This window comes from Heloderma suspectum, chromosome 10 (assembly GCF_057233095.1).
Source record: "Heloderma suspectum isolate Gila_16-S chromosome 10, 16-S_ref, whole genome shotgun sequence".
NCBI classification, from domain to species: Eukaryota; Metazoa; Chordata; class Lepidosauria; order Squamata; family Helodermatidae; genus Heloderma; species Heloderma suspectum.
In genome coordinates this window covers 41,621,674-41,645,425 of record NC_139467.1, presented here as the reverse complement: position 1 = coordinate 41,645,425, position 23,752 = coordinate 41,621,674, and the positions used below count along the sequence as shown (strand labels likewise).

General features: G+C 46.1%; 1 protein-coding gene across 1 annotated transcript in view; it reads left to right on the top strand.

Annotated features, from left to right (window-relative positions):
• COL16A1 (collagen type XVI alpha 1 chain) overlaps positions 1 to 23,752 on the top strand; it is a 162,269-nt gene that overhangs the window by 13,812 nt on the left and 124,705 nt on the right. Inside the window, exons 7-10 of the mRNA XM_084816361.1 lie at positions 12,517 to 12,640; positions 15,103 to 15,378; positions 17,248 to 17,328; positions 18,287 to 18,421. Coding sequence (XP_084672487.1) covers positions 12,517 to 12,640; positions 15,103 to 15,378; positions 17,248 to 17,328; positions 18,287 to 18,421 — 616 coding nt within the window. The remainder of the gene's footprint in view (positions 1 to 12,516; positions 12,641 to 15,102; positions 15,379 to 17,247; positions 17,329 to 18,286; positions 18,422 to 23,752) is intronic.

Below are 23,752 nucleotides of genomic sequence, written 5' to 3'. Positions count from 1 at the left end.
TCAGCTTGATCCACCTTGCAGGCGTGTTGTAAGGATAACATGGTGGGGTGAGGTGAAGGAACCATGTAAGCCTCCTGAACTCCTTGGTTGAAAAGAGGGAGGCAACTGTCGCAAATAAATTAGTCCTTTGTGTTTAGACATCGAGCGCCAGCCCTACCGTGGGCAGAGTGAGGCAGTCGACCCGGGCGGCTGATGCTGGGAGGCGGCAGCAAGATATTGGAAGAGAGAGCTGTGTGCCAAGCGGCCTGCCCTGTGCCCCCTAAGCCAGCCTGCTGCCTTCACGTGTGGTGCAGGATGCTGTCCCATCACCAGCACTGAAGAAAGATTCAGTTGCCGGTCCAGTCAGCCTTTGTACATGGAACGGGAGGAGGCGCCATCTTGTTCTTCACCTCAGGCAGAAAAATGTCTTGGGTTGGCCCTGTAGACATTCCAGTAGGATGTGTCTTGGCTGGGGTGCCCAGTTGGTACTGGTCTCATGAAACAGCAGACAAAGAGTTTGTCAGCTCCCCAGATGAGGTTTTTGTGGGTGATTCAGTCACAGACCAAGGACTGGAAAGACATCTTAATCCTAGAAAGTAAATCACAGCACAAAAACCAACAGAGTTTTGGGTGTTTTCCAGAGCCTTACGCAATTGCTGCTGCTCCGTGTGTGTTTTTCTTTCTCCACTGAAACTTGGCATGCAGCCTGACGGGTCTAGACTAGTAGACTGAAACAGATTTAGCTGTTTACTCGCTGGGCCTCTCCTTTCATAAGGGCCCGGTAACAATACAGGAAAGGGAGGCCTAGAAATTGACTTCCCCCACTCTCCTGCTTCTGCACGTGGAACAGTCTTTTAACATCTACAACTGGAGTGGGCAACTATGGGAGGTCCAGGGGACATTTCCATCCCTCGGACCTCTCCCCTCCCACAGGTGCTGAAAAATAAAATAATTTTTTTTTAAGGTGCCTGTAACAGCTACAGAGCACGAAACACGGTCAACATTATATTGTTTGTGAGCTAATTTTGACCCGTTTGGAGCACCATGGTGGCTCCGAAGCTAATTTTGGCCCTTTTGGCAACCCATAGCCACTACAGACATTTCCCCCCCCAAAAAAAAAACCTATTATTTTAATGCATGCGGCTCACATGTTGCTCACCCCCGGTCTACAAGGTGCTATGGTTCGTATCTTCCTGAAACCCATGTCCTTTCTCAGGCGTGCTCCAGTGCGCTAGGGAGCTTCCCCAAGCTTCTGGTTCTCATGGAGCAGCTCAGAGAACACCGCTTCCTAGTTCCCAGTTTATGGGACTGTGTTATTATTGGCTATTTTTGTAGTTAAAAGAATCCAAAGTGGAGTACAGCGAAAACAACAACCCACACCAATAACAATTGTTTAGAATAGAATGTAAAGGCTACCATACAATAAAATTACAACTTGGAATAAATAAATCTCATAAAAAATCAAATGACCTGTAACCACAGCTTTAACATACCAATATAAGGAAAACGTAAAGCGGCACTATATCCAAAGTCCTGAGCAGCCTGCATGACTTCTCTGACGGTGAGCACAGGCAACCCATGCTTACAGCTTTGTAGCTAAGGATGTGCAAATCAAATCAGCAAAACCTGGGCTCGTTGACATTCTCTGAATTCCACCTCAAGTCCATCTCAGATGGCAAGCTTTGTTTTTGTTTCCCCCCAAAAAATCAGTGTGTATTTCCATGCAGGGTTTTCCAAATGTATATCAATTGTGTGCATTTTTTTAAATGTACGCATTTTTCTCCCATGGATTAAAGTGTGTGTGCACATTTTTCAAATGTACACATTTTTCAAACACATTACTTTTTGTTCTCTGAATCGCATTGCAAGCTTGGAAATGTACGGATACTTTGACCGCAGTTTGTGTTTGGGTCTACAAGTGCAAACTGGGTAAATTCTGGTCAAAAACAAACTGAAATTAATTTCACTACTTGCAGCCAAGATGGAGCCCTGAGAAATAAGAAAGAGGTAACTGCCTGCTCGGGGGAACTCCCAGGTTTGCAGAGGTACATACAATTAGTTGCTGGCTTCTGCAGACAGGGCTGGGGGAAACTGTGCCTGAAACCCTGGAGAGCTGTTGCCAGTCAGTGTCAGCAATACTAGGCTAGAGGGGCCTAGAAGCTGAGCACCATTCATGTTACATGTGAACCACTTGTTGCACCTTTAACTTATGAAGACTTTAACAGTATTTCATGCTCCCCACTTTCCCGAGTGGTAAGACATTCTGGAATGGCCTTTTACAGAGTCAACTCCTTAGCGAGAAGAGAATAGATGTGTGGGTAAGAGTATCTGTTTATTTACAGATGCACATGTTGACCAGGGAAAGCAGGCAGCCATTCAGACAGACAGCACACATCTTTAAAGGATCCTCAGTTTTCCCAAAGCAAGTGATGTAGCCTCTGATACCATGCACATGCAGACCAAGGCTCCATCTACACATCTCTTTTCCCCAGAAAACTGTCAAACTTATTATCTCCCACCCCACAAGCAAGGTGGACAGTGTCCCATAGTTAGTAGCCATCAGCTATCAAAGGCCATCAAGGCTCATTTAAGCAAGCATTTTTGAACCACTGGTGTCCGCTGAGCTTTAGCTAAAAAGCCAAGAGGAGAGGGGCCTCCCTGTACCTATGGAGGATGCTTACAACAGTAACAGAAGTGCCTTCGAACTCCTGACCATGTGTGTGTTTTTCTTCCCAACCACAAGTTCAGAGCACCCCTTGCCTCTGTCCCCTGCATACAAACGGCTCGTCCCTCTCCAAGCTCAGAAGATGTGGCACAGAAGAAATGAAGCCAGTTGCTGCTTAGATTCTTCTGGCACCACCAGCATCCAAGACAAATATTTCTGCATATTTACCAAAGCCTTGCTTTGATGCTCACTCAAACACCTGGAACTCAGCCCTTGGGAGAGGATGTTCTGCTACAAACGATCCAACTATTGGAAACAGCCGCTGCGTGGTAGAACAGTCACCATGCCTCTCCTTTAGAGGTTCTCCTCGCTGCCTCCTTGGCAATCTCTGCTTTTATTCTGTTCTTTAAAAAAATGAACCTGTAGCTTTCTGCAGAAAAATCACATCAGCTCACCTAGTGGGGCAGCTGATCGGTGCCAGCTCCATGTTTTTGAGGGGCCTCTTAGTGAGTCTACCTTCTCACTGCCATTGGCACCAGCTTGCATTGCTCCTCCTCCTCTTTCTCACCATTGCTACCACTTGCTTGCTCGGCAGCCAGACAGCCCGGGAGCAAGCAGGCGGTGGCCTCCGCTGCTCCTCCTTCTCACCGCCACCGCTGTCTGGGCCAGAGCGAGATGCAGGGGCACAAGAAGGTTGCAAGGGGGAGGAGCAGGTCCAAGGAGCTCTTTTTAGTAGGCCTCTGCTGGAGTGGGGTCCTCAGCAGGAGTCCAACCATGCCTACCTTTGACACTGACCTGGCAACTGATCCTTGAATTTGGCACCTCCTGGGGGGATGAGGTTTGTGTCTTATCCCACCATAGAACCACTCGGACAGGGCAACTCAAAAAACAACAAAACCTGTGTGAGGCAAGGGCCAAAAGAAAAGAAACATTGAGCCAAAAAGAAAAGAAACATTGAGTATGTCACTTCTGAAAGTGACTTGTACCTCCTAGCAGCTTGGTCTTGGGAGATGCTGTCTGTGGTTTGACTTTCAACAAGCTCTCATCCATGTGATCCAAATGCAAGAGGTCAGTGAATCCATGTAACCCACATGAATATTTCCCCTGCCCATTGACTCAAGCATGAAAATGTGCATTTTTAATGCGTATTTTTAAAGTACACATTCTTCTAAAGTACGCATTTGCAAATGAGATCACAAGCTTGGGAAATGTGTGAGCTTTTCCCAAGAAGTACACTCCCATTTGCTTTTGGAGTTGCGAACAGGGCAAATTCTAGTTAAACAACAAATAAAAACAAAATTTTCATACGTTTCTGCTCAACAGGAGGTTTCTCACAGACCTCGACCTATTTTATCTGGAGATGCCAGGGATGGAACCAGGAACATTCTTCATGCAAAAGCACATGCTCTACCACTGAACAAAAGTCCCTCCCCACCCCCACCCTCCACCCCCACAGTGCACTTCCAGCAAGGCCTGTGTGGCCTCAGCACATCATTACCTCTGTACATCTCTCATGCCTTAGGATTAGAAGGGTGGGACAGAGGGTAGAACAGGGGAATTTGGCCCAGGGGTCATTAGATGCTGACTGCTAATTTAGGGAAATTGCTGGAGAACCTGGAGCAATAGCTTGAAATGCTGCAGTGTTTAACTTGTTTCTACAATGAAAGGTAAGTTAGTCAAAACATTTGATTGCATCAACCAAAGACCTCCAAAACAAGGAACAGGCATAGTATCATAGAATCATAGAATAGTAGGGTTGGAAGGGGCCTACAAGACCATCGAGTCCAACTCCCTGCTCAGTGCAGGAATCCAAGTCAGAGGATCTCCCTCATCACCTTAGCTATGAAATTCTAAGGAACTTTCATGAATGGAGTGGTCCTATATATTACATATTCATCTTTGTTTGCTAAAAGATCAACAATATTATTTATTTATTACTTATTTATTAAATTTCTAATCTATTCAATAACTAATGTTCTCTGAGCATCTATACAAAATGCAAGGTGCCAAGCTTCAGGCATCCTGGAGAGTCATGCCCTCTACTTGGAAATCCTCTGCTCAGTCTAAGTATGTGAGACTTTCCCTCACTGTTGAAGAAATGGCACTTTGCATATGCCCAATGGTACATTTTATTATTTTATTTATTTTACACATTGGTAGTTATAGGTAGTATCTATGTTGCATATTCCAAGCGTTCAAAAGACATTGTACACATTGTAAGGTAGGTCACTTTTATTATTGCTGTATTGCAGAAGGGAGAGCAAGGGTGAGAAAATAGTGGATTGATGAATGGAGCTGCTCTGCAAGCCCATTTCTTACCTTTCAGTTCACCGTATGGGGGCCAAGGCATGGAAGAGGTGCCAGGGCTGAGCCCTTGCTGGTCTGCGCCTGAAACTAAGCCCTAAACTAACAGGAACAGATCTGAAATGAGAAGGTAGAGGGATTTCAAATGAGAAAGTAGAGAGATCTGTTTTTCTTTCTTTTTTGCTTTGTCAGTGCCAAAATGCCTCCTTGAAGTCCCTTGGGGTTTTCCTTTCCTTTTTGGGTTTTTTTTTTCATTGACAGATTTTAAACAATTTTTTAATGGATGGATGGAAGGATGCCTTGGCTGTTGGGAATAGGTGTGTTTGTTTAACCACTTGGCTAGCCGTGGGGAGCCTGTTATACTCTCCTTCTGTTGGTTCTTGTTTTGCTGGGGTGATTCATGAGCCAGGCATGACCCAGAGAGAGAGAGGAGCAAATGAAAGATGGATGACCTGGAGTGAGTGTCCCAGAAGAGGACAACGAGATCAGCTTGCATCCGGTACAACAGCTATGCCAGAGGTGTAGCAGTGGCCAAAAAGTATTTGTTCAGGTCTCGTTTCTTAACTGGGTAATGGATATGGAGCCTGAGATGGAGAGAGAGGGAAAAACTCTCCACCCCCACACTGAGACTAATGACGAAACCATCTGAACACACAATGCAGTGATAAGTTTTGCAAAGCCTTATCATTGCCCATCATCAGGGGCAGCCTTTTGCTGCAGCCTGTGAGGCACTTATCAGAAGTTGTTGCAATTCAAACATGGAAAGAACTCGGTGCTGTTTTCCAAGCTGGGAAAAAGGTTGACGGGTGGTGAAAATGGGCGAGCAAAGTGTGACACTGCCATGTCTGCCGATCTTTGAAAGTTCGAAAGAGGGAGATTTCAGCTCTGCTTTTATTCCAGCAAGGGGCTTGACCCACACACCCCCTTTCTTTGCAGTCCCAGCAACGCAGCAAAAATGGGTGGTTTACTGAACCCCTGCTGAGCCTATACACTGGATATGATTAGGCTGCCTTCAGCCTGGTGGGTCGCAAGCTGTGCAGCCTGCTGTCCATTAAGAGGGGGGAGTGGGGGGCATTGTCTATCATTTTGATCAAGCCAAGCCGAATCTAGCCTACCAGCCAAATATGTTGGCCTGGCAGGTGCTTTGCAGTCCTAAACAGAGTAAAAAACCCAAAGGTTTCTCATCAGGCCCATGGCTAGGGATAAGAGGATTTCCCCTGTTCCTTTCCTGTATGGTTCTTCAGTTTGCTCTGCCTTGTCTTCCACTCCTCTTGCATTCTGGTTTAAATAGGACAGAGGATTTCTAAAATTAATAACAGAAACTGGGAGCGCATGCAGGCCTGTCCCTGCTTTCACTTCATATGCGTATTTCTCCACCTCTGTGTTACTGATGCTCTTGGATCACATGCAGCTGAAAAGCAGTCTTGGAATAGTTGCCTATATGATTGCATTAAGGCACTTTTTGTGTGAGGTTTTACTGTCTTTGTGCATCTGCATGCCTGAGCGTTGGTGGAAAACCACACCAAAGAATCTTGATATGACCATGTTGTTCGATCACATCAAGTTTACTTTACTTACGTATTTGAAGCATTTTTACTCTGCCCTTCCACACACAAAAAGGCTCCCAGAGCAGCTTACAAAGATTAATCATAACATAGACCCTGCTCAGGGTTATAGTCTAAAAGACATAACAGAAAAGGAAAGGGGACTGGGAGGGGAGAGGAAAAAAGCACACTTGGGTACTAGTTTTTTGTTACAAAGTTCATACAGGCATTCTTTCTGGCAGGGAAGGGTGAAGCAAGCTCTGTGCAGCTGCTGCTTCTCTGACTGACGTATGGGACAGGTTGGTTCCCTCCTTGCTGTGATGTTCTACTTGGGAGCAGGGCCAGCATCAAGGGTAGGCATGGTTGGGCACTCACTGAGGGCCCACAGCCCAGGAGGAGCCCACTGACAAGAGCCCCCTGGACTTGCTCCTGCTCTTCACCTATGCCACCTGCCTGTTTACCTGCCTCTTGCTCTGGCCAGACAGTGGTGTGGTGAGAAAAAAAGAGCAATAGATGTCCCTGCCGACTTGCTCACTGGCTCTCTGCCTGTCAAGCAAGTGAGTGGTAGTGAGGAGGAGGAAGAAAGGCTGGTGACAATGGCAATGAGAAGGAAGCCTCACTGCGGGAGGGGGGCCCATTGAGGGTATCTTGCCCAAGGGACCTCAAAAACCTGGAGCCGCCACTACTTAGGAGCAGGGTACAGCCTCCGAGTGGCCGTTTTGCCGAGCGTGCTGCCCTTCAACTCTGCAGTCTGAGGGCAGTGTCTTATGGATGGGCCATAGCTCAGTGGCAGACCACATGCTTTGCATGCAGAATGTCACAGCTTTAATCCCCGATATCTCCAAGTAGGCTGGGAGAGCTCCTGCCTGAAACCCTGGAGAGCCACTGCCACACTGTCTGGAGCTAGATGGACAAATGGACTGACTCAGTTTGAGACAGCTTCCAATGTTCCTGCCTGCTTTAAAAGTTGCCCCAAAGGGTCTTGATGCAAGCATGCACATATATGATCAAATCAAGATGGATACTTGGCAGTATTTTATCAATGCACGTGTGCACAGTGATGACCCAGATGTGGCTGGAAGATGCAAAGGAACTGAGAGCTGTAACAACTTGCGCATACACAGTGTTCTGTACAAAATTAGGGGATTAAAAACAGAACAATGGAAAACTCTCAGTCCATTAATTCAGGACTCCAAAATCCACATGAGGAAAACAAACAAACAACCAATGTGGAGAATTTTGGAAATATTCTTACCCTGCCAGGAAGCCACCGTTCATGGCTGATGCGCAGCCCATCAGCCATTGGCCACGCTGGCTGGGAATTATGGGAGTTGCAGTCCCAGCACATTTGGAGGGCATCAGGTTGGGGAAGACCGATTGTGATGCATGGGGAAGTCTGTAGCGGAAGGACTTGGAATCAATATCTGGTGGTGAGTGAGCCCCAGAATGGGTCATCACTGATGGGCAATGTTGCAGACAGTTGTAGGAAGAATTCCACAGATGAAATTGGTCCCAGCTCGGCTTGGCTTCCAAATCTCCCAATCCTGCCTGGTCTGGATGTATTTTTAATGTTTGGAGAAGTGAACACAGATGTTAGTGGCTGCTGTTGCTACTGGAGCAAAAATATTGGACTGACTTCTAGATTCTGGGCCTGCTGTGACCTCATTATATTAATCTTTTTAAAGTATTATTTGTGTTTTGGAGGGTGCGGGGAAAGACATTTCTAAATGGTTTACACCTTTTTTTCTCCTAACATCACCTCTGAGCATGTGCAGAGAATACTTTCAGGGTATCCTGGCATGATGATGCAGTGGTGATATGGGAAGTTTTGCCTCCTGGGCTTATTTATTTCTGTATTTACATACCGCCATTCAGCCAGTGCACTCGAGGTGGAAGGGGCCCAAATGTAAAATAATAGGTTACAATTTAATAGGCATGATTATGCAGAAGGGAAAAGAAATAGGGAGAAGAGGAAAATAATATGCCAATTGTAGCACCAGGGCCACTACACGAGACCTTTTGGGGAGGGGAAGAGCCAGCGGGTCCAGCAGGTGCTCTCGCAAAGGGCCTCCTTATCTGACCCTCTTGGAGATTGTCACTTGGTCTCTGAGGCCCTTCTCATCCTCAGCCAGCTGAGGTGAAGCTGGTGGGGTGAGAGAGAGGAGCATATTTGGGAGCAGCACCTAAACTGTGGAATACCTTCCCAAGAGGGGCTTGCCTCGCCTCTCCACTTGCTCTGAGGAGGGCTCTTCAGACTGTTTTATTCTGGTAGGCATTTTTAAAATTAGAGCCACTAAGAGTGCAATCCTATGCATGGAGCGAAAAAAGTCCTACAACTCCCAGCATTCCCCTGCCAGCCAGGGGAATGTTGGGAGTTGTAGGGCTTTTTTCTCTCTAAACATGCATAGGATTGTGTTATTATTGCCATCCCCCTCCCCAGTTTTCTCACCCCTGAAATTCCGCCCAAGAGACTCAACCCAAAAGGGTTTTTTGTGTTTTCACTCTTTGAGAGACAGAGAATGAGAGAGAGAGAGAGAGAGAGAGATTTTGGCTTAGTGCAAGGTGGAGTGGCCTCAATCGACTTGTCCTTCACCATTTGTACTTTTCTGAATTTTGCAGTTCTCCACCTAATGTTATGATGAGGTTCTTCCACATACAAAAAAGTGACTTGGGAAAGTACGCTAAAAAAAATGTGTATATTTGTGAAAATAATAGGCACCAATGCATTATATTAGAGGAAAATGCTTGTAAAAACTACATACATTAGACAAAATTGCATCCATAATGGAGAAAAATGCACAAAAAGGCATATGAAGGGTCATGCAGATGTTTAGAAAAGAGCACAAACTGATGTGGAAATGGTTCAAAACAAATTTAAAATTGGGAAAAAGGGGGAAGCTGAGAAAAAATGAGATGGACAGATTTGTCAATCCCTACTAGAGATTCTGGGTAGGAATGGATAGCAGCACTTGCAGTGTTTTATTTGTTCATTTTCCCCATGAAAGTTTGGACTCACCTACGGTGGCCGTGTGTCTTACTTTATAGAGGATACTCCTGTATTTGAAGGCATCCTGTAGCTGAGGGGCTGTCATGTCCAAGTCTGGTTTAAAGATAAAAAACCTGCAGGAGAGAGAGCTGGGCCTTGAAGTTGCTCATCCACAGCACAGCAGACTTGAATAGGCACACGGGTCACAGTATTCCCCCACTAGGGTGAGAGGGATTGTATTTCTATTTAAATTATTATAATAATGTCTAAATTTGCATATATACATATAACAATCAGCATTTTATGCAAATTGGTGTCATCTTTTTTCACCTAATTTTTGGTGATGCATTTCTTTTTTGTAAGGTACAGCTCTAGCCTATTCCCATGTTACTTTTTTTAGATGGCCACCTGAGATGTTTTAAGTGTACACTTGAAAACATACAGCATAAAAACAAGTAGAGACAAACTTCAGTTTGCCAACATATGTATCATAGGCATCCATTCCTGAGGGTGTCAGGATTGGTTGTGGCTTCTTGTTGAGTGTGTACTTGTCCTTGATGGCAAGTCCAGCTTTGCCACTGCGTAACATGTGAAACAGCCCTTTTGATGAAAGAAAAGAAACTCAGCTGGGACCCATCCTGTGTTTGCAATAAGAAGTGATTTGGTGGGCTGGTAGAAGGCATTTATTATAGGGCAAATGAATTAAAGAATACTTGATTGAGTAATCATCTGTCTTTTAATATATTAATCAGTTTAATATAAATAAATTGGCATCTTGCCCATGGGTGCCGTTTTTTAGATATTAAAGAAAAAGATAATTTGCAATTAAATAAATAAAAGCTAGCACTTGAAGGAAAGGCCATCATTAATCTTTTCTGTTTCATTTCTTAACACACCAGAACCAAAATAGCTGCAAAAAGATAAACAAGCGTGACCTTCATTCTCAACCTTGCCAATTAAAAGGACCTCCTAGAATAAACTAAAGCTGCCATTGATTAATCTGCCAATTAAACCCTTTTATTATAATTTCTATCTAACCTATGTGTGCTCAGATGGGCCTTTACATTTGTTTCACAACATCTTTTCTGCTTGTTTTGGTTATGCTCTTTAAAAATGGCAACAAAACCAGCACCATCCCACACATAAGAAGGAGGTATCATCAGGGAACACAAAGGTTTGGAGTAGCACAAAAAGTATTTAGGGGTGTGGGAATGTAAAGGGGGGGGGAATGACACAGTCCAACTAAGCATGCTCAATGGATATGGCTGCTGGCAGTCTGGAGGGAGGAAACTGGAAAACCAAGGGAATGGAAGAATGTAATGGAGTATTTGGAAGAGGGCATGGCTGACTGGCACCCTGAACTGGAGCACTCTATGGTACAACAATTTCTTGCAGGTCCTACTTGCACCATACCAATGTGTTTCTATACCGTAAATAACAAAGACATGCATTCAAAATGTTCTGGGGAGGAGGTGACTCAGGGCCAGTGTCAGGGGTAGGCATATTTGGGCATTGACCGAGGGCCCATATCCCAGCAGGGGCCCACCGACAAGAATCTGGACTTGCTCTTCCTCTTCATCATTGCATTTGCAACCTGCTTCTTCACCTGCCTCTCGTTCTGGCCCAGACATCAGTGGTGGTGAGAAGGGGAGATGGAAATACCACTGTCAACATGCTCTCTGCCTGCCAAGCAAGCAAGTGGTGGCATTGATGAGAAAGAGGAGGAGGAGCAAAGCAGCTGGTGGCCATGGCAGTGAGAAGGTGGGCTCACTGAAGGAGGAGCCCACTGAGGGTGCCTTGCCCAAGGGCCCTCCAAAACCTGGGGCTGGCATTGGGGTGACTAACACAGGCATGACTCAAACTAAGAGGTGAAGCTTTCCTCATCACTTTGTCCCTCAACCAGGAAAAGCTTCATCAGTTTGATTTCAGTGGGTCAGTCAGGGTACTGCTCAAGGCCAAGAGCAGGAGCCCCCAAAGTTGGCAATTGTAGCATTGGCATGCTCGCACTCATGCTCAAAAGCAGAGGTTTTGCATAGAGCTAGGAGGGCATGCTTACCTGAACACCCAGAAGCCTGCATGCCAGCCTGTTTGTGGATGTGCACCTGTGAACAGTAAGCAGCACACACGCTTGAATGCATCACACCCAAGTATCAGTGCTCACACCCAAGATTGGGTACAACTGGTGTCTTCACATTTGAGAAGTGCACACATGTGGTTGTACAGGGTGTGCTTGCGTGCAAGTGAACATGCATTCTTGCACTTTCAAACATACCCACAAATATGCTGGAGCATTTTCCTTATGTTCTCTCATTAAAGGATCTCAGGTTGCAGGGCTGGGAAAGAGATATCTGCCCGCGACTCTGGAAAACTATTGCTAGTCAGAGCAGACTACACTGGGGAAGACAGTGTGGACTAGGGATGTCCGTCACCAGGAAATCTGATCCTCTTTGGGCTCGCTGGACTTCCATGGCGCACCTGACTCAGCTTATTTTTTCAAGCTGAGACACACTGTTTTCCATGTCCCGGGGACGTTTTACATGTTTTTTTGTCTCGGATGTAATTTGTGCAAATAGAGATTTGTGTAAATTACCGATGTAAATTGCACAAACTTGCATAATTTGCACAAATTACGGCTGTAAATTGCACAATTTGCACAAATTTTGGATGTAATTTCTGCAAATTCTACAATTTACAGCCCTAATTTGTGCAAATGTCTTTTTATGCAAAATAATAATAATACTGAAATGCCACCACTTTGCCTGACCCATTGTGCACCAAGTCAGGCCAGTTGGCAGAAGGTGGAACAGGGTCCAGGGGGCTGAGCCGATGCAGGTTCATCAAGCTCCACCCTGCAAATGGATTTCTCTGACATCCCTAGTATAGGCTCCATATAAGGCAGCCTCATATATGCCCCTTGCATAGATGTGAGTGTTGAGGTTCTCTGTAGGCAAATTCATTGTGTTGCCTGAGAATCCCACCCATGAAAAGCTGCCTCTCTTTCCCCTTTACCCATCTCTCTCCCTTTCTCTTTGTTCCAGACAGCTGTTTCCCCTGGGCCTGCCAGATGAATTCACCTTGGTGATCACCTTACTTCTGAAGAAACAGACCAGCAAAGACAACTGGTACCTCTTCCAGGTCACTGACCATCAGGGTTACCCCCAGGTACATCCGGCCAGTGTGGCTGATCCCTTCCATGGCCTCAGTGTTCTTTCTCTGCTATCATGTGCCTGTGCTTTCCACTGAGGTCAATTTTCACCAGCTTCCTACCCTCCTTCCCTAACCTCCAACTCCAGCCTTAACTAGTCAGTACTACTTAAGATACTCTCTGTTCCCTGCCTTATCCTAATGGCTATGGAGCCAGTGGATGTATTCTACCTGTCCTTGCATAGGTCAAAAGCTTTTAGCATAGAGTTGCCCTAATGCAGGGTAGGCAATGTGGTGTCCACGGGCTCTAACGTGCCCCCAGACAGCCTTTCTTGGCACCCCCCGAGGCTCCTCCCCCCTCCCACATCTTAAAAACAAACAAACAAACAAACGTTCTCGCCAGTGGCTGGGAGTGCTTCAGAGTAAAGTGGGGCCTACAGTCACTGCCATCTTTACTTCGCATGAATGCTGCTGGGCTGCACATTGGGATCATAAACACTCTTAGGAAATGAAGTTGGCGGGTGGCTGCAGACTGACCCTTTCCTCCTAGGCACCCAGCCACCAAGAGAAAGAGGGCAAAAAAGAAAAGGGGTCTCCTGTGAGAGGGAGAGAGAGGAAAACAAGATAGGGGAAATGAGTTGGCTGGCAGAGGGATGGGGGAGAAAAAAGAGTTTGCCTTCAGGTTTCTGTTAGCAGCACTGAAAAGTTGGGTTCAAATGAATTGCTTAGTGTGCTGGGGCTCAGCCCACCACCCCCAGCTCCGCCTTGTACACAGTCTTTTGGGCAGGTGGCTTGTCCTTTGTGATTAGCCATGCCACTCCTGGCAGCAATTTTGTGGTGGTGCCTACAAGAGCTTCTCAAATTGGCAGATGTGCCCACAGGCCCCCAAAGGTTGCCTACCCCTGTTTGAATGCATCCTCCTGACTGGACACTGAGAGGATTCCCCCAGGGCACACTGGGGCAAGGTGGCACCACGGAGAACTCCACGTGAGCAACTTGTTCTGAGAATGAAATCTAGCAATGGGCGGAAGCCTTTTATGCCTCCAGGTCCAGATCACTCCTGCCAGGCTCCATCCCTTCCTGTGGGAATGGAAGGCCATACGGGGCAGGCCTCTGGCTTGAAGCTGCCCTCTCCTCCTTCTCTCTGACAGTTCCTCTCAGGCTTGTTGCTGGCGCTATCAGACCGACATGGGGATGTGGGTCTTGGAGTGGAGGGGGTCAGTTCTTACAGGCGGGTGAGGGTACAAACTCTGAGGACAGGCATTCTGGGGTTCCTGGCTTATGGGGCCCTGATCTGATGGGTTATGATGCTGGGGCCTGGATTGTTTTACACCAGTCCTGCCTCCAGTGCTGCTGGTCCAATGGATCTAGATGGTCCTTTCTGAGCCCACACTGCTTTTCGGGGGTGGGGGCAGGGATACCTGACATAATGAGCATGAGTGGCCCTTTTGCCATACAGTAGAGCCTCACAGATTTAGTAGGGCCTCCTAGATGGCCTTGTATTGTGGTTTTGCCATGGATAGATTGCAATATTGGGCTGGGTTGGGCTATGTATCATCTAACATCCATGCAACACACTGACATCTGGTTGCTGCCCTGCAGGGCCAGCCCTACCATTAGGCAGAGTGAGGCAGTCACCTCAGGAGGTAGATGCTGGGAGGTGGCAGCAAGGTGTTGGAGAAGAGAGCTGTGTGATAAGCGGCCTGCCCTGTGCCCCCTAAGCTAGCCTGCTGCCTTCCCGTGTGATGCAGAATGCTACCCCATCATCAGTGTTGAAGAAAGATTCAGCTGCCAGTCCAGTCAGCTTTTTATCTGGAATGGGAGGAGGCATCATCTTGCCCTTCACCTGGTATCCTAGACATTCCAGAAACATTCTTGATGGATGACCCTTTAACCAGACCATCACCTCCAATAATTGGCTGAGGAAAAGAGCAGGATTGCCACTTTTCATTCCCTGCTCCTTTGCCTTTAAGAGCAGCTGGATGAAGCAGTCGAACCCTTCTCCTGGCATGGACACAAAGTAATGAGGGGGAAAAACTCACCTTCTTCTTTTTTTCATGTTGTTATAGGGCAGAAACAAGGGTTGCAACCTGGGAAATAATAAGTATCAAGATAAAATCCACCCTTTGGGGTCTTTTTTAATGATGTTTTAATATGTCTCTCTTTCTTTAATAAAGTAGTATATAATTCAAATCAACAGTGTTTCATAATATGTGATAAGCCACCTCCATGGGTGGGATGTGATGTTCTGCCCCATTAGGTCCCACCACTTTATAATGGACAGGTGGACCAGCGTGAATTCTACCTGGGCAAAAAAACAAGGTTTCTCTTAACTTATCTGCTGCCACAATCCTAGTCTCTCTCTATTTATTGCCCTGTCTTCATCTGTCTGCCTTCTCTGTTTCCCCTCATGCCTTTCCTCTCTGCCTCTCTTTCTAGAAAATTCTCTTAGTCAGCGCCGTCTCCTTTCACCCCTTCAGCTCTCCCTGGGGATCAACAGCAAAGAGCGAAGTCTGGAGTTCCAGGCTAAGGGCCAGGATGAGGAGTTCATCAGCGCAGTTTTTGCCGGCAAAGGGGTCTCCTCCCTTTTCGACTTGAAGTGGCACAAGATGGCCCTCAGTGTCCAAAGCCAGGTGGTCTCAGTCCACATTGACTGCAGCTACATCTCATCCAAGCCACTGCAGCTCCGCAGGCGGCTGGTCAGCGAAGGCAATGCATTTGTTGGACTGGATGCCACGCAGGGCGCTCCTGTCTCAGTGAGTCATGGTGGGGCTTCATGGTACGGTGGCCCCATGCACACTTTTACAGAAGACAGTCCTATGTAAGAAGTGCTGCAGAGAACCACCCTCTGTTTGAAGGTACCCTCTATTAAAAGGACTGCCCTGTCCAATTCAGGTTTAAAGATAAAGAACCATAAGAACTGTACAGTCTATCTTCTGGAAGACTCCTCCCACCATGGCTGGCTCTGAGGAAAGACCCCCTCAGAGCCAGGCATTTTGGCCTGGCCAGCTTTCTGAAGAGCTGCACCGGCTGCCTCCTTGGCTGATATGGCTCTCCGGAGGGTGCCTGCTCCAGAGAGCCCTGCCAGCAGCTCTGTTGCTGTGGCAAATGCCCCACAGCAGGCGAGAGCAGCTGGCGGGGCTCTCCGGAGCTCCTGCTGGAGGGGGCAGGGGGAGCGGTACAATTTTCCAGTCCTCACGCTCTGCCACCGGAGGCAAGCCACCAAACACAGCTGGTGAGCTGCATTCAGCATGGTGGGTCTTTAGGGTGTCCATGTGTCCTATTTTATGAAGGACAGTCCTCTATTTCAAGAGCTGTCAGAGAACAGCCCTCTATTTGAAGGTGACCTAGATTTGAAGGGTTGTCAGGTTCAGTTTGGGTTTAAAGAGAAGGAACCATGTGAAAGGAGAGCAGCAGGGGCCTCGAAACTGCCCATGCACAGTTAGCACCCAGACAGCAGACTGAGCAGCCACAAGCGTCCCTTGGTCAGTCTTCCTCACTATGGTGAGAGACGTATTGTATTTCTATTTAAATTATAGTTACTTCTTAATTTGCATTTATACATAGACATTATCACATGCACATGTTATGCAAATTGGTGTCCTCTTTGGGGGTGATACATTTCCTCTTTTTTAGCTATTTGTAAGTGGTCATAAGCTGTATTAGCCTGATCTAAGTGTTGGTTTCAGCGGTGATGCAACTACCCTGGACCACAAAGGGGCTGGGGAAGCAGCTGGACATTTAAGCCAAAGGCTGGAAAAGAGAGGGAGGGCCCCAAAGGCGAGAGAAGCAGACGACTTGGTCAGAAAGCAGAGTGGTAGTCTTGGCTGGGTGGGGAGAGAGAGAGAGAGAGAGAGAGAGAAGGCGGCTGATTTGATTCACACAGCTTCTACACAGTCCCAGCCAATTGGCAGGCTAGGCCAAGGAAAGGCTTGTCAGATCTTCAGTGTCCCAAGGCGCGAGACTCATGCAGTAGACACAGTGATGTCATGGAGAGGGGCCTCATGATCAAATGGGCTTGCCAATTCTTAACAGACAACATCTAATACCGTAACCAGATTTTGACCCAGCAGTAGAGGGATGGAACTGGAGATGTGAAGGCCAAGAAAATGAGGAAATCAGGGTTGGTTGGTTTTTCCTCCTTTTTGGAGGGGGATCCCCCCCCAAAATTATTCCACTGAGGATCATTGTGGAAATTTGGGGAAGCACTGATAGAGAACAAACTCTCATGGAGTATTTTCTCTTTCAGAATGAGTGATTTTTTAAAAATAAAAATAGAACTTTAAAATAATACTGCTGCAGAACTCTAAATAATTTGAGACTAGCCGAAGGCCCTCAAATTTAAAAATGATGCCTTGAGGTCTAATGAGAATGGACCACAAAACCTGAGCCTCAGGGCCAAAACCTGAGGCATGGCTGGCAACCCTAGCCAGGAATCATGCGGGGAGCTGAGAAATATCTGACGGAACAGGGAGAATTGGGAAAGTTAACTGATTGCTCATTGCTCAACTGTTCAGCTGGTGCTTTTTCTCCAGGACCTGAAACACCTTGTTCTGGTACCCCCTCTTCACCCATAGGTGTGGACTCTTGATTTCTGTCCTATAACTGGATTTGTTTGTTTGCAGTTTGACATTCAGCAGCTGCACATTTACTGTGACCCAGCCATGGCAATGCATGAGGGATGTTGTGAGATCTCCGATAACGGGGTGAGTAATGTTACAGATATGTGGAACCTGACTCTTTTTATTTATGCCCATGTTCCTGCATTTTCTCATTTTGAAATTGCATCACTGCCTGGGACAAAACACATACACAATTTTTTCCTCACAGTCAAAATAATTCTTGTCTGTATGTTACACATTTATTTGTTTCTGTAACTGTGCATCATGTTCCCCATTCAAAACCACAGGCAATGGTAAACATTAATGGAGTTTTGAATCACTGTTGTGCACTGCATGCACAGTTGACTTAAATGGATTACCACTTGTTCAATTAAAAGTCCACACTTTTTTATAGATCTGATGATAATATTTGCAAACCTGCTATCTATTTGGGTCACACTTTCTGAAAGAGTGCCTATCTATGTAGTTTTTGCTTCAGAAGCCAAAAATCATGATTATTTATTTATTTAGAGTATTTTTTATCTTGCTCCTCAGCCAAAAAGGCGCCAAGAGCGGCTTACAAATAATTAGTAAAAGAAGACAGTCCCCACCCACAGTCTTACAATCTAAAAAGACATGACACAAGGAAAGGGGATGGGCGGGGGCGGGAGGTAAAAACTTAAGTCTTTCAGCAGGGCTGGTGGAATGGCCCTGCTTGCCCCTCTCATCTCCCTCAATATAGCCTGCTGGAATGGCTGCTGGAGATGACAGTTGAGGGAGTAGGAAGAACCTTCGTGGAGGTGGTCTTCAGGGCTGGTGAAATGGCCCTAATTCCCCTCTCATCTCCCTCACTGCAGCGTCCTGGAATTCATGACAACCCCAGTGAGTGCATCTGCCCACACATTCACTCAACAAACTCTGTTCTTTTATAATACCCTGGAGTCAGTGAGTCTATAAAGGGTAGTTCCAAGTCCACTGCAATAAGCCAAGGACATCTCAGTTTATAAACAGTTAACTGGTTTCTTCTCTCACATTCTTTCAATACTTTTCTCTGTTTCCACAGTGTTTTCCTGAAGCCTCTAAAACCCGTCGGGATGTGGAAGTCATGCAGAGCAATGATCTGATAGAGATCAACCCGCAGACCGAAGGCAAGGTCTATACACGTTGCTTCTGCTTGGAGGAGACTCAAAGCAAGCAGGTGAGAGAGACCAACTAGCAAAGCACAGAGCTATGAAACAAGAAGGCTCTAGCTCAGACCTTGCCTCTGCTGTGAACTATCTGGCATTAGGCAAGTCTCTCAGCAACCACCGCCCACCCTGGAAATAGGAAGGAGGCAATAATATTGACCTGCCTTGCAAGTTTGTTGTGAGGGTTATGACAAGATGAAGTAAGTGAAGCACTTGTAAGTGCTACATAAAGTCTTGTTGTTGTTGTTGGTTTGGACCCTTCTGGAAAATTCAATTCACTGAAATTGTACTAGGGATGGGGGAGAAATCCATGCACTTTACATTTTAATGTAAACGTGCCTAACGTCACACTTTTGAAGCAATGCATGAACTGGAACTGTGTTATCCTTCAAAATTCACATTGATTTCCCCAAATTTTGCAGTGGAGTTTCCCAATCTAAAAATGCCTACAAATATTTGTATATTAGGGAAAATGTTAGTCCCCTTTCCACGTGGCTTCATTCATTCCCGAGCACTCCCGTTCTCATCCTTTCTGGTGGGAGGACTAGAAGAAACAGCCTCTACATTCCTGCCCCCTGCTCCATACCCACACGGATATTACCTGCAGTCCTACAACATCCTCCACTGCACCAAAACCAGTGGTGGCTGGTGACTCCAGTTGTGGATGGGCTGTAATTGCATTCAGGATTACCACCAGCCGAAACTCTAACGGCGCTATGCAAGGTGCTGAAAGGAGCTATCCAAGGTGCTGAACCCTGTCCCTAGAATGGGTTCAGCACCTTGGATAGCGCTGTTAGAGTTTTGGCTGGTGGTAACTAAAACCCTGAATGGAATCACAGCCCTCCGGAACTGGAGTCACTAGCCGCCACTGACCAAAACACCTCGCCATTTTTTGCCAGCCTCACCTTTTCAGTGGTTTTTAATGTCTCAACACACAGAGTTCACTTTCCCATTTAAATTGCCTTCACTTTCAATTGCCTTCAATTTATTTATTGAACACTACCACAAGCCACCAATTAAATTGCACATTCCCTATCATATTCTTTCCCTGTTGACTAAAGCCAATTTGAATTAAAAGGTCTTAATGCTACTTCCGAAAGATGTAAAATCTGCAGTCTTAATGAGCTTCCAGTTGTAGGGAATTGCAGTGTTGAGGAATATTGCCAAATCTGATCGTGTCAGATCATATGACTTTATTTCCTGAAGCCTTGCAACATTCTTGCATCAGACATAATACTCTGACATCATCCCATTTACTATGTGATCCCTGATTGGATGGGATCATCCATATGATGAATACAGAAAGCCATGAGAAGCCGCATGCAGGAAAACAATGGCATCAAGCAGTATTAGGAAAAAATCAATATCTGTAGGGGGGGAAATACCCCATCACATTTGCTAGTATTGATCCAAAAATCTGAAACTGGTGGATATTCCACATAGGCCTAATCCACAGCTGAGTAAGTTTAGATTTAATGTGGCCCATCTGATGGAAATCCAATTTGATGTTCCACCATCACTGCAGTTCGGTAAATAGGTTAAAAGGGAGCGAGAACATGGCTGGAATTAAACACCAGTCATCTGTTTGCTTTTGCAGGGAATACATTTGCTACCAATTTGGGGATTTTTCTATTTTTTATTTTTTGCTATCCAGTCCTACTGAGAAGAAGTGTACATCAGAAAAGAAAGGGGGTGGGGAAGAAAGATGTTTCAATCCAAACCATCTGAGGCAACTAGCAGCTTTAGAACCCAATTGTGTGCTGACAAGATGGATGTAATGGACCCCCCTGATAGAATATGGAAACCTACTCTTACCCAACATAGTTCTTCAGGAGGCGTACAATTTATTTTTTTTTTAAGAGAGATAATAGAAAAGCAAACATCAGTACAAAAACAAAACGTAACCCTCCGCAGATTAAAAACAGCAGCAGAATTTAATCTATTAAACACTCATAAAAGCCTCAGTACATAACAATGTTTTTAGCTGGTGTCGGGAGCCAGGCCACCAGGCACTTGGCAGCCGCTCTACATTCTGGTCAGCCCAGCCCAGCTGGAATGCACAACGTCATTACATGGAAGGAACAGCCAGGCTGGAAGTGCTGGTGGGCCATGGGGGAGGGGCCTCTGATGGACCCCCAGGTCATTTTAAACAGTGGCCAGCCCACCACGGAGGGGGAAGATGCCAGGAGCCACAGAGAAGGCACTTGTGCTTTTATTTCACTATGGCAGAAACCTCCTTGCTCAGCAGCTCCTGATGCTGTCTGTTGGGGGGTGGGGGGCGAGAGTTTATGCAAGCATTGGGGAGCAAGGCAGCAGCTGCTACTTCTTAAAGAGACAGTGCATCCGACTGACAAAATCTAAAGCAGCCTTTCCCCAACCTGGTGCCCTCCAGATGTGTTGGACTATGGCCGTGCAGGCTTGGAAATAATGGGAGTTATAGTCCATCATATCTGGAGCGCACCAGGCTGGGGAAAGCTGATCTGAAGGGCCAGTGTTAAGGTGAGTCTGCTCATATATATTTTATGTATTGTTTATTTATAGTATTTCTGTACAGCCCTTCTATACCAATCAAGGAGTTTTACAAAAGGTCCCAAACATTAAAACTATAATCAGATAACATAGTAAAATATGAAAAACCATAACAACCATTTTAAAAGATGTGTCTTGACCTGCTTCCTGAATGCAGAGAGGGTGGGGAACAGTCAGAAGCCCAAAGGGAGTGTGTTCCAAGTTTGGGGGCAGCACCAGAGAAAGCCCTTTCTCATGAGCCTGACAAGCAGGCCTCTATAAGTGAGGGTGTCTTCAAAAGGGCCTCTCCTACCCATTCTCAGGCTGGAGGGATCCGTGAGAGATGCTAAGCACACCTGAATACTGACACCACCCTGAAATGTGTTCTACACCTGCGCCCTAAATGTCATTAAAGTAGGTGCCAGATGAGTGGATAATGGACATGCCTGCCTGCACTCTGTAATTCTGTAGTCCAGAATTCTACCGCATCCTTCTGTAAATGTATCAATCAGTTTGGACTTATAAGTCTTTTATACTGGGGTCTTCAGTTTCCACATCAGACCTGCCCACCCCTAAAAGGAGAAAGTTAGCCAATGCACAAGCCCCATTAAAATGAACCGGGGGGGGGGGGGATTCAACCTGTCAATCATCCAAGTTAAAATTATGGATAGGATGCTTGAGGAATTGGAACTTTGTGAATTCCTATATAAAATGACCTGATCCTGGACTAACATGCAGATTGAAACTTAGCTATCCATTGGATTTCATACTTCTCCAAATGCAGTTGAAACATATCCAAAACACACGTTTAAATATGTTTTTGAGGGAAAATACATATTTTTAAAAGTATTTTGAAAGATAATTATACATTTAAGTATGCATTAAGCTCTGCATTTAAATATATATTTTTGGGGATTTTTAAAAAATTAAATATTAATGTGGAAATAGAATGGAATTATGGGGCGGCGGGGGGACATGCTAAAGTGAGACAAACAGATTTGTCCATCCTTAGTTAAAACTGACCTCCCCAAGGAAGAAACATTGAACTATTGGGCTCAGGAGTGCTTCCTCCCAAACCAGGCCTCATTTCACAGTTGCTCTCCATCCTTCTGTCTGGATGCTGTCATGGCAGAGAACACAGCCTCATTCATTTGCCCTCAGGGACAGAAACTAACCTGCCTCATTTTTTCCACAAGTCTGGAGGGCTTAAAAGTGGAGAAGCCTGCCCAGAGTGAAGAAAATGTGGCTTATCAAGGGAGGAATCTTGGCAGGAAGGAGCAGGAGACAAACGGGAGGGGGAAACATCCCCGCCCCAGCACTACTGTGTGAGATAGGAACTTGCTGGGCTGAGAGAAAGAGGCTGGGGTGCCAGGATGATGGGGAGGTGGACCAGTTCCTGGATGGATGAAGTGTGGGTGGAAGGAAACGTGTGATGGCTGGCAAGCAAATTCCAGGGGCAGTTTGACAGGCTCACTTTGTATGTCAGCAGAATTTACTGGAGACCTAGGTGCTGTTTTTGCAATATTCTCTTTGTTTGCAAAAGAGAGAGATGGAGCAAGCAAGCAGGCAGCGCTAGCCTAAAAGCAGCATCCATTCTTGAGAGGACAACTTGGCCACTGACTCCCCCATGCTTTGGCAGGGTTCCAACTTCCAGCACACAGCTTGCTTGGCTTCGCACTGCAGCACCTGGAAATGGCATCACCCAGTGAGGAAATGGCTTCCACCTACCAGTTGTATGCATAGGGGAGTTTGCAAATCGCACAGAAAATGCACTTTCAGCCCAGGGTGAGCTTATAAGTCCCATGGAGGCCAATGGGCCTACTCCTAGGTAGATGTGGATAGTTGCATCTTAAAGGCCCATTAGAGCTGAGATGTTCAAGTATATAAGAATCTTTGCTGCACCTGCTGGGCCAGCTTTCCCCAGCCTGGAGCAATTCATCACTGGAGGGGAATTCCCATTGTTCTGGGAATGATAAGAGTTGTGGCCTAACATATCTGGAGAACACCAAGTTCAGGAAGGCTGTGCTAGGTAGTTTCCATCACGAATAGCATTATTTTCACAGGTGTGGAACCGTTAAGGTGCAGCTATGTACATTTACCCATGAGTAATGGGTATCTCCCCTTCATGGATCACTGCCTTGTTGTGGCGAAGGGGCTTGCGTAACTCAGTGAAGCCATAAGCTATGCCGTGCAGGGCCACCCAAGATGGACAGGTCATGGCAGAGAGTTCTGACAAAATGTGGTCCACTGGAGAAGGAAATGGCAACCCACTCCAGTATTCTTGCCAAGAAAACGCCATGGAACGTATCACAAGGCTAAAAGATATGATGCCGGAAGATGAGCCCCTCAGGTCGGAAGGTGTCCAATATACTACTGGGGAAGAGCAGAGGGTATTTCCAAGTAGCGCCAGAAAGAGTGAAGCGGCCAAAGCCGAAAGGACACTCAGCTGTGGATGTGTCTGGTGGTGAAAAGAAAATCCGATGCTGTAAAGAACAATATTGTTTAGGAACCTGGAATGTCAGATCAATGAATCAAGGTAAGGTGGAGGTGGTCAAACGTGAGATGGCAAGATTGAACATCGACATCTTGGGAATCAGTGAACTCAAATGGACAGGCATAGGCGAATTTAATTCAGGTGACCATCATATCTACTATTGTGGGCAAGAATCCCTTAGAAGAAATGGAGTAGCACTCATAGTCAACAAAAGGGTGGGAAAAGCAGAACTGGGGTACAATCTTAAAAATGATAGAATGCTCTCAGTACGAATCCAAGGCAAACCATTCAACATCACAGTAACTCAAGTCTATGCCCCAACCACTGATGCCGAAGAAGA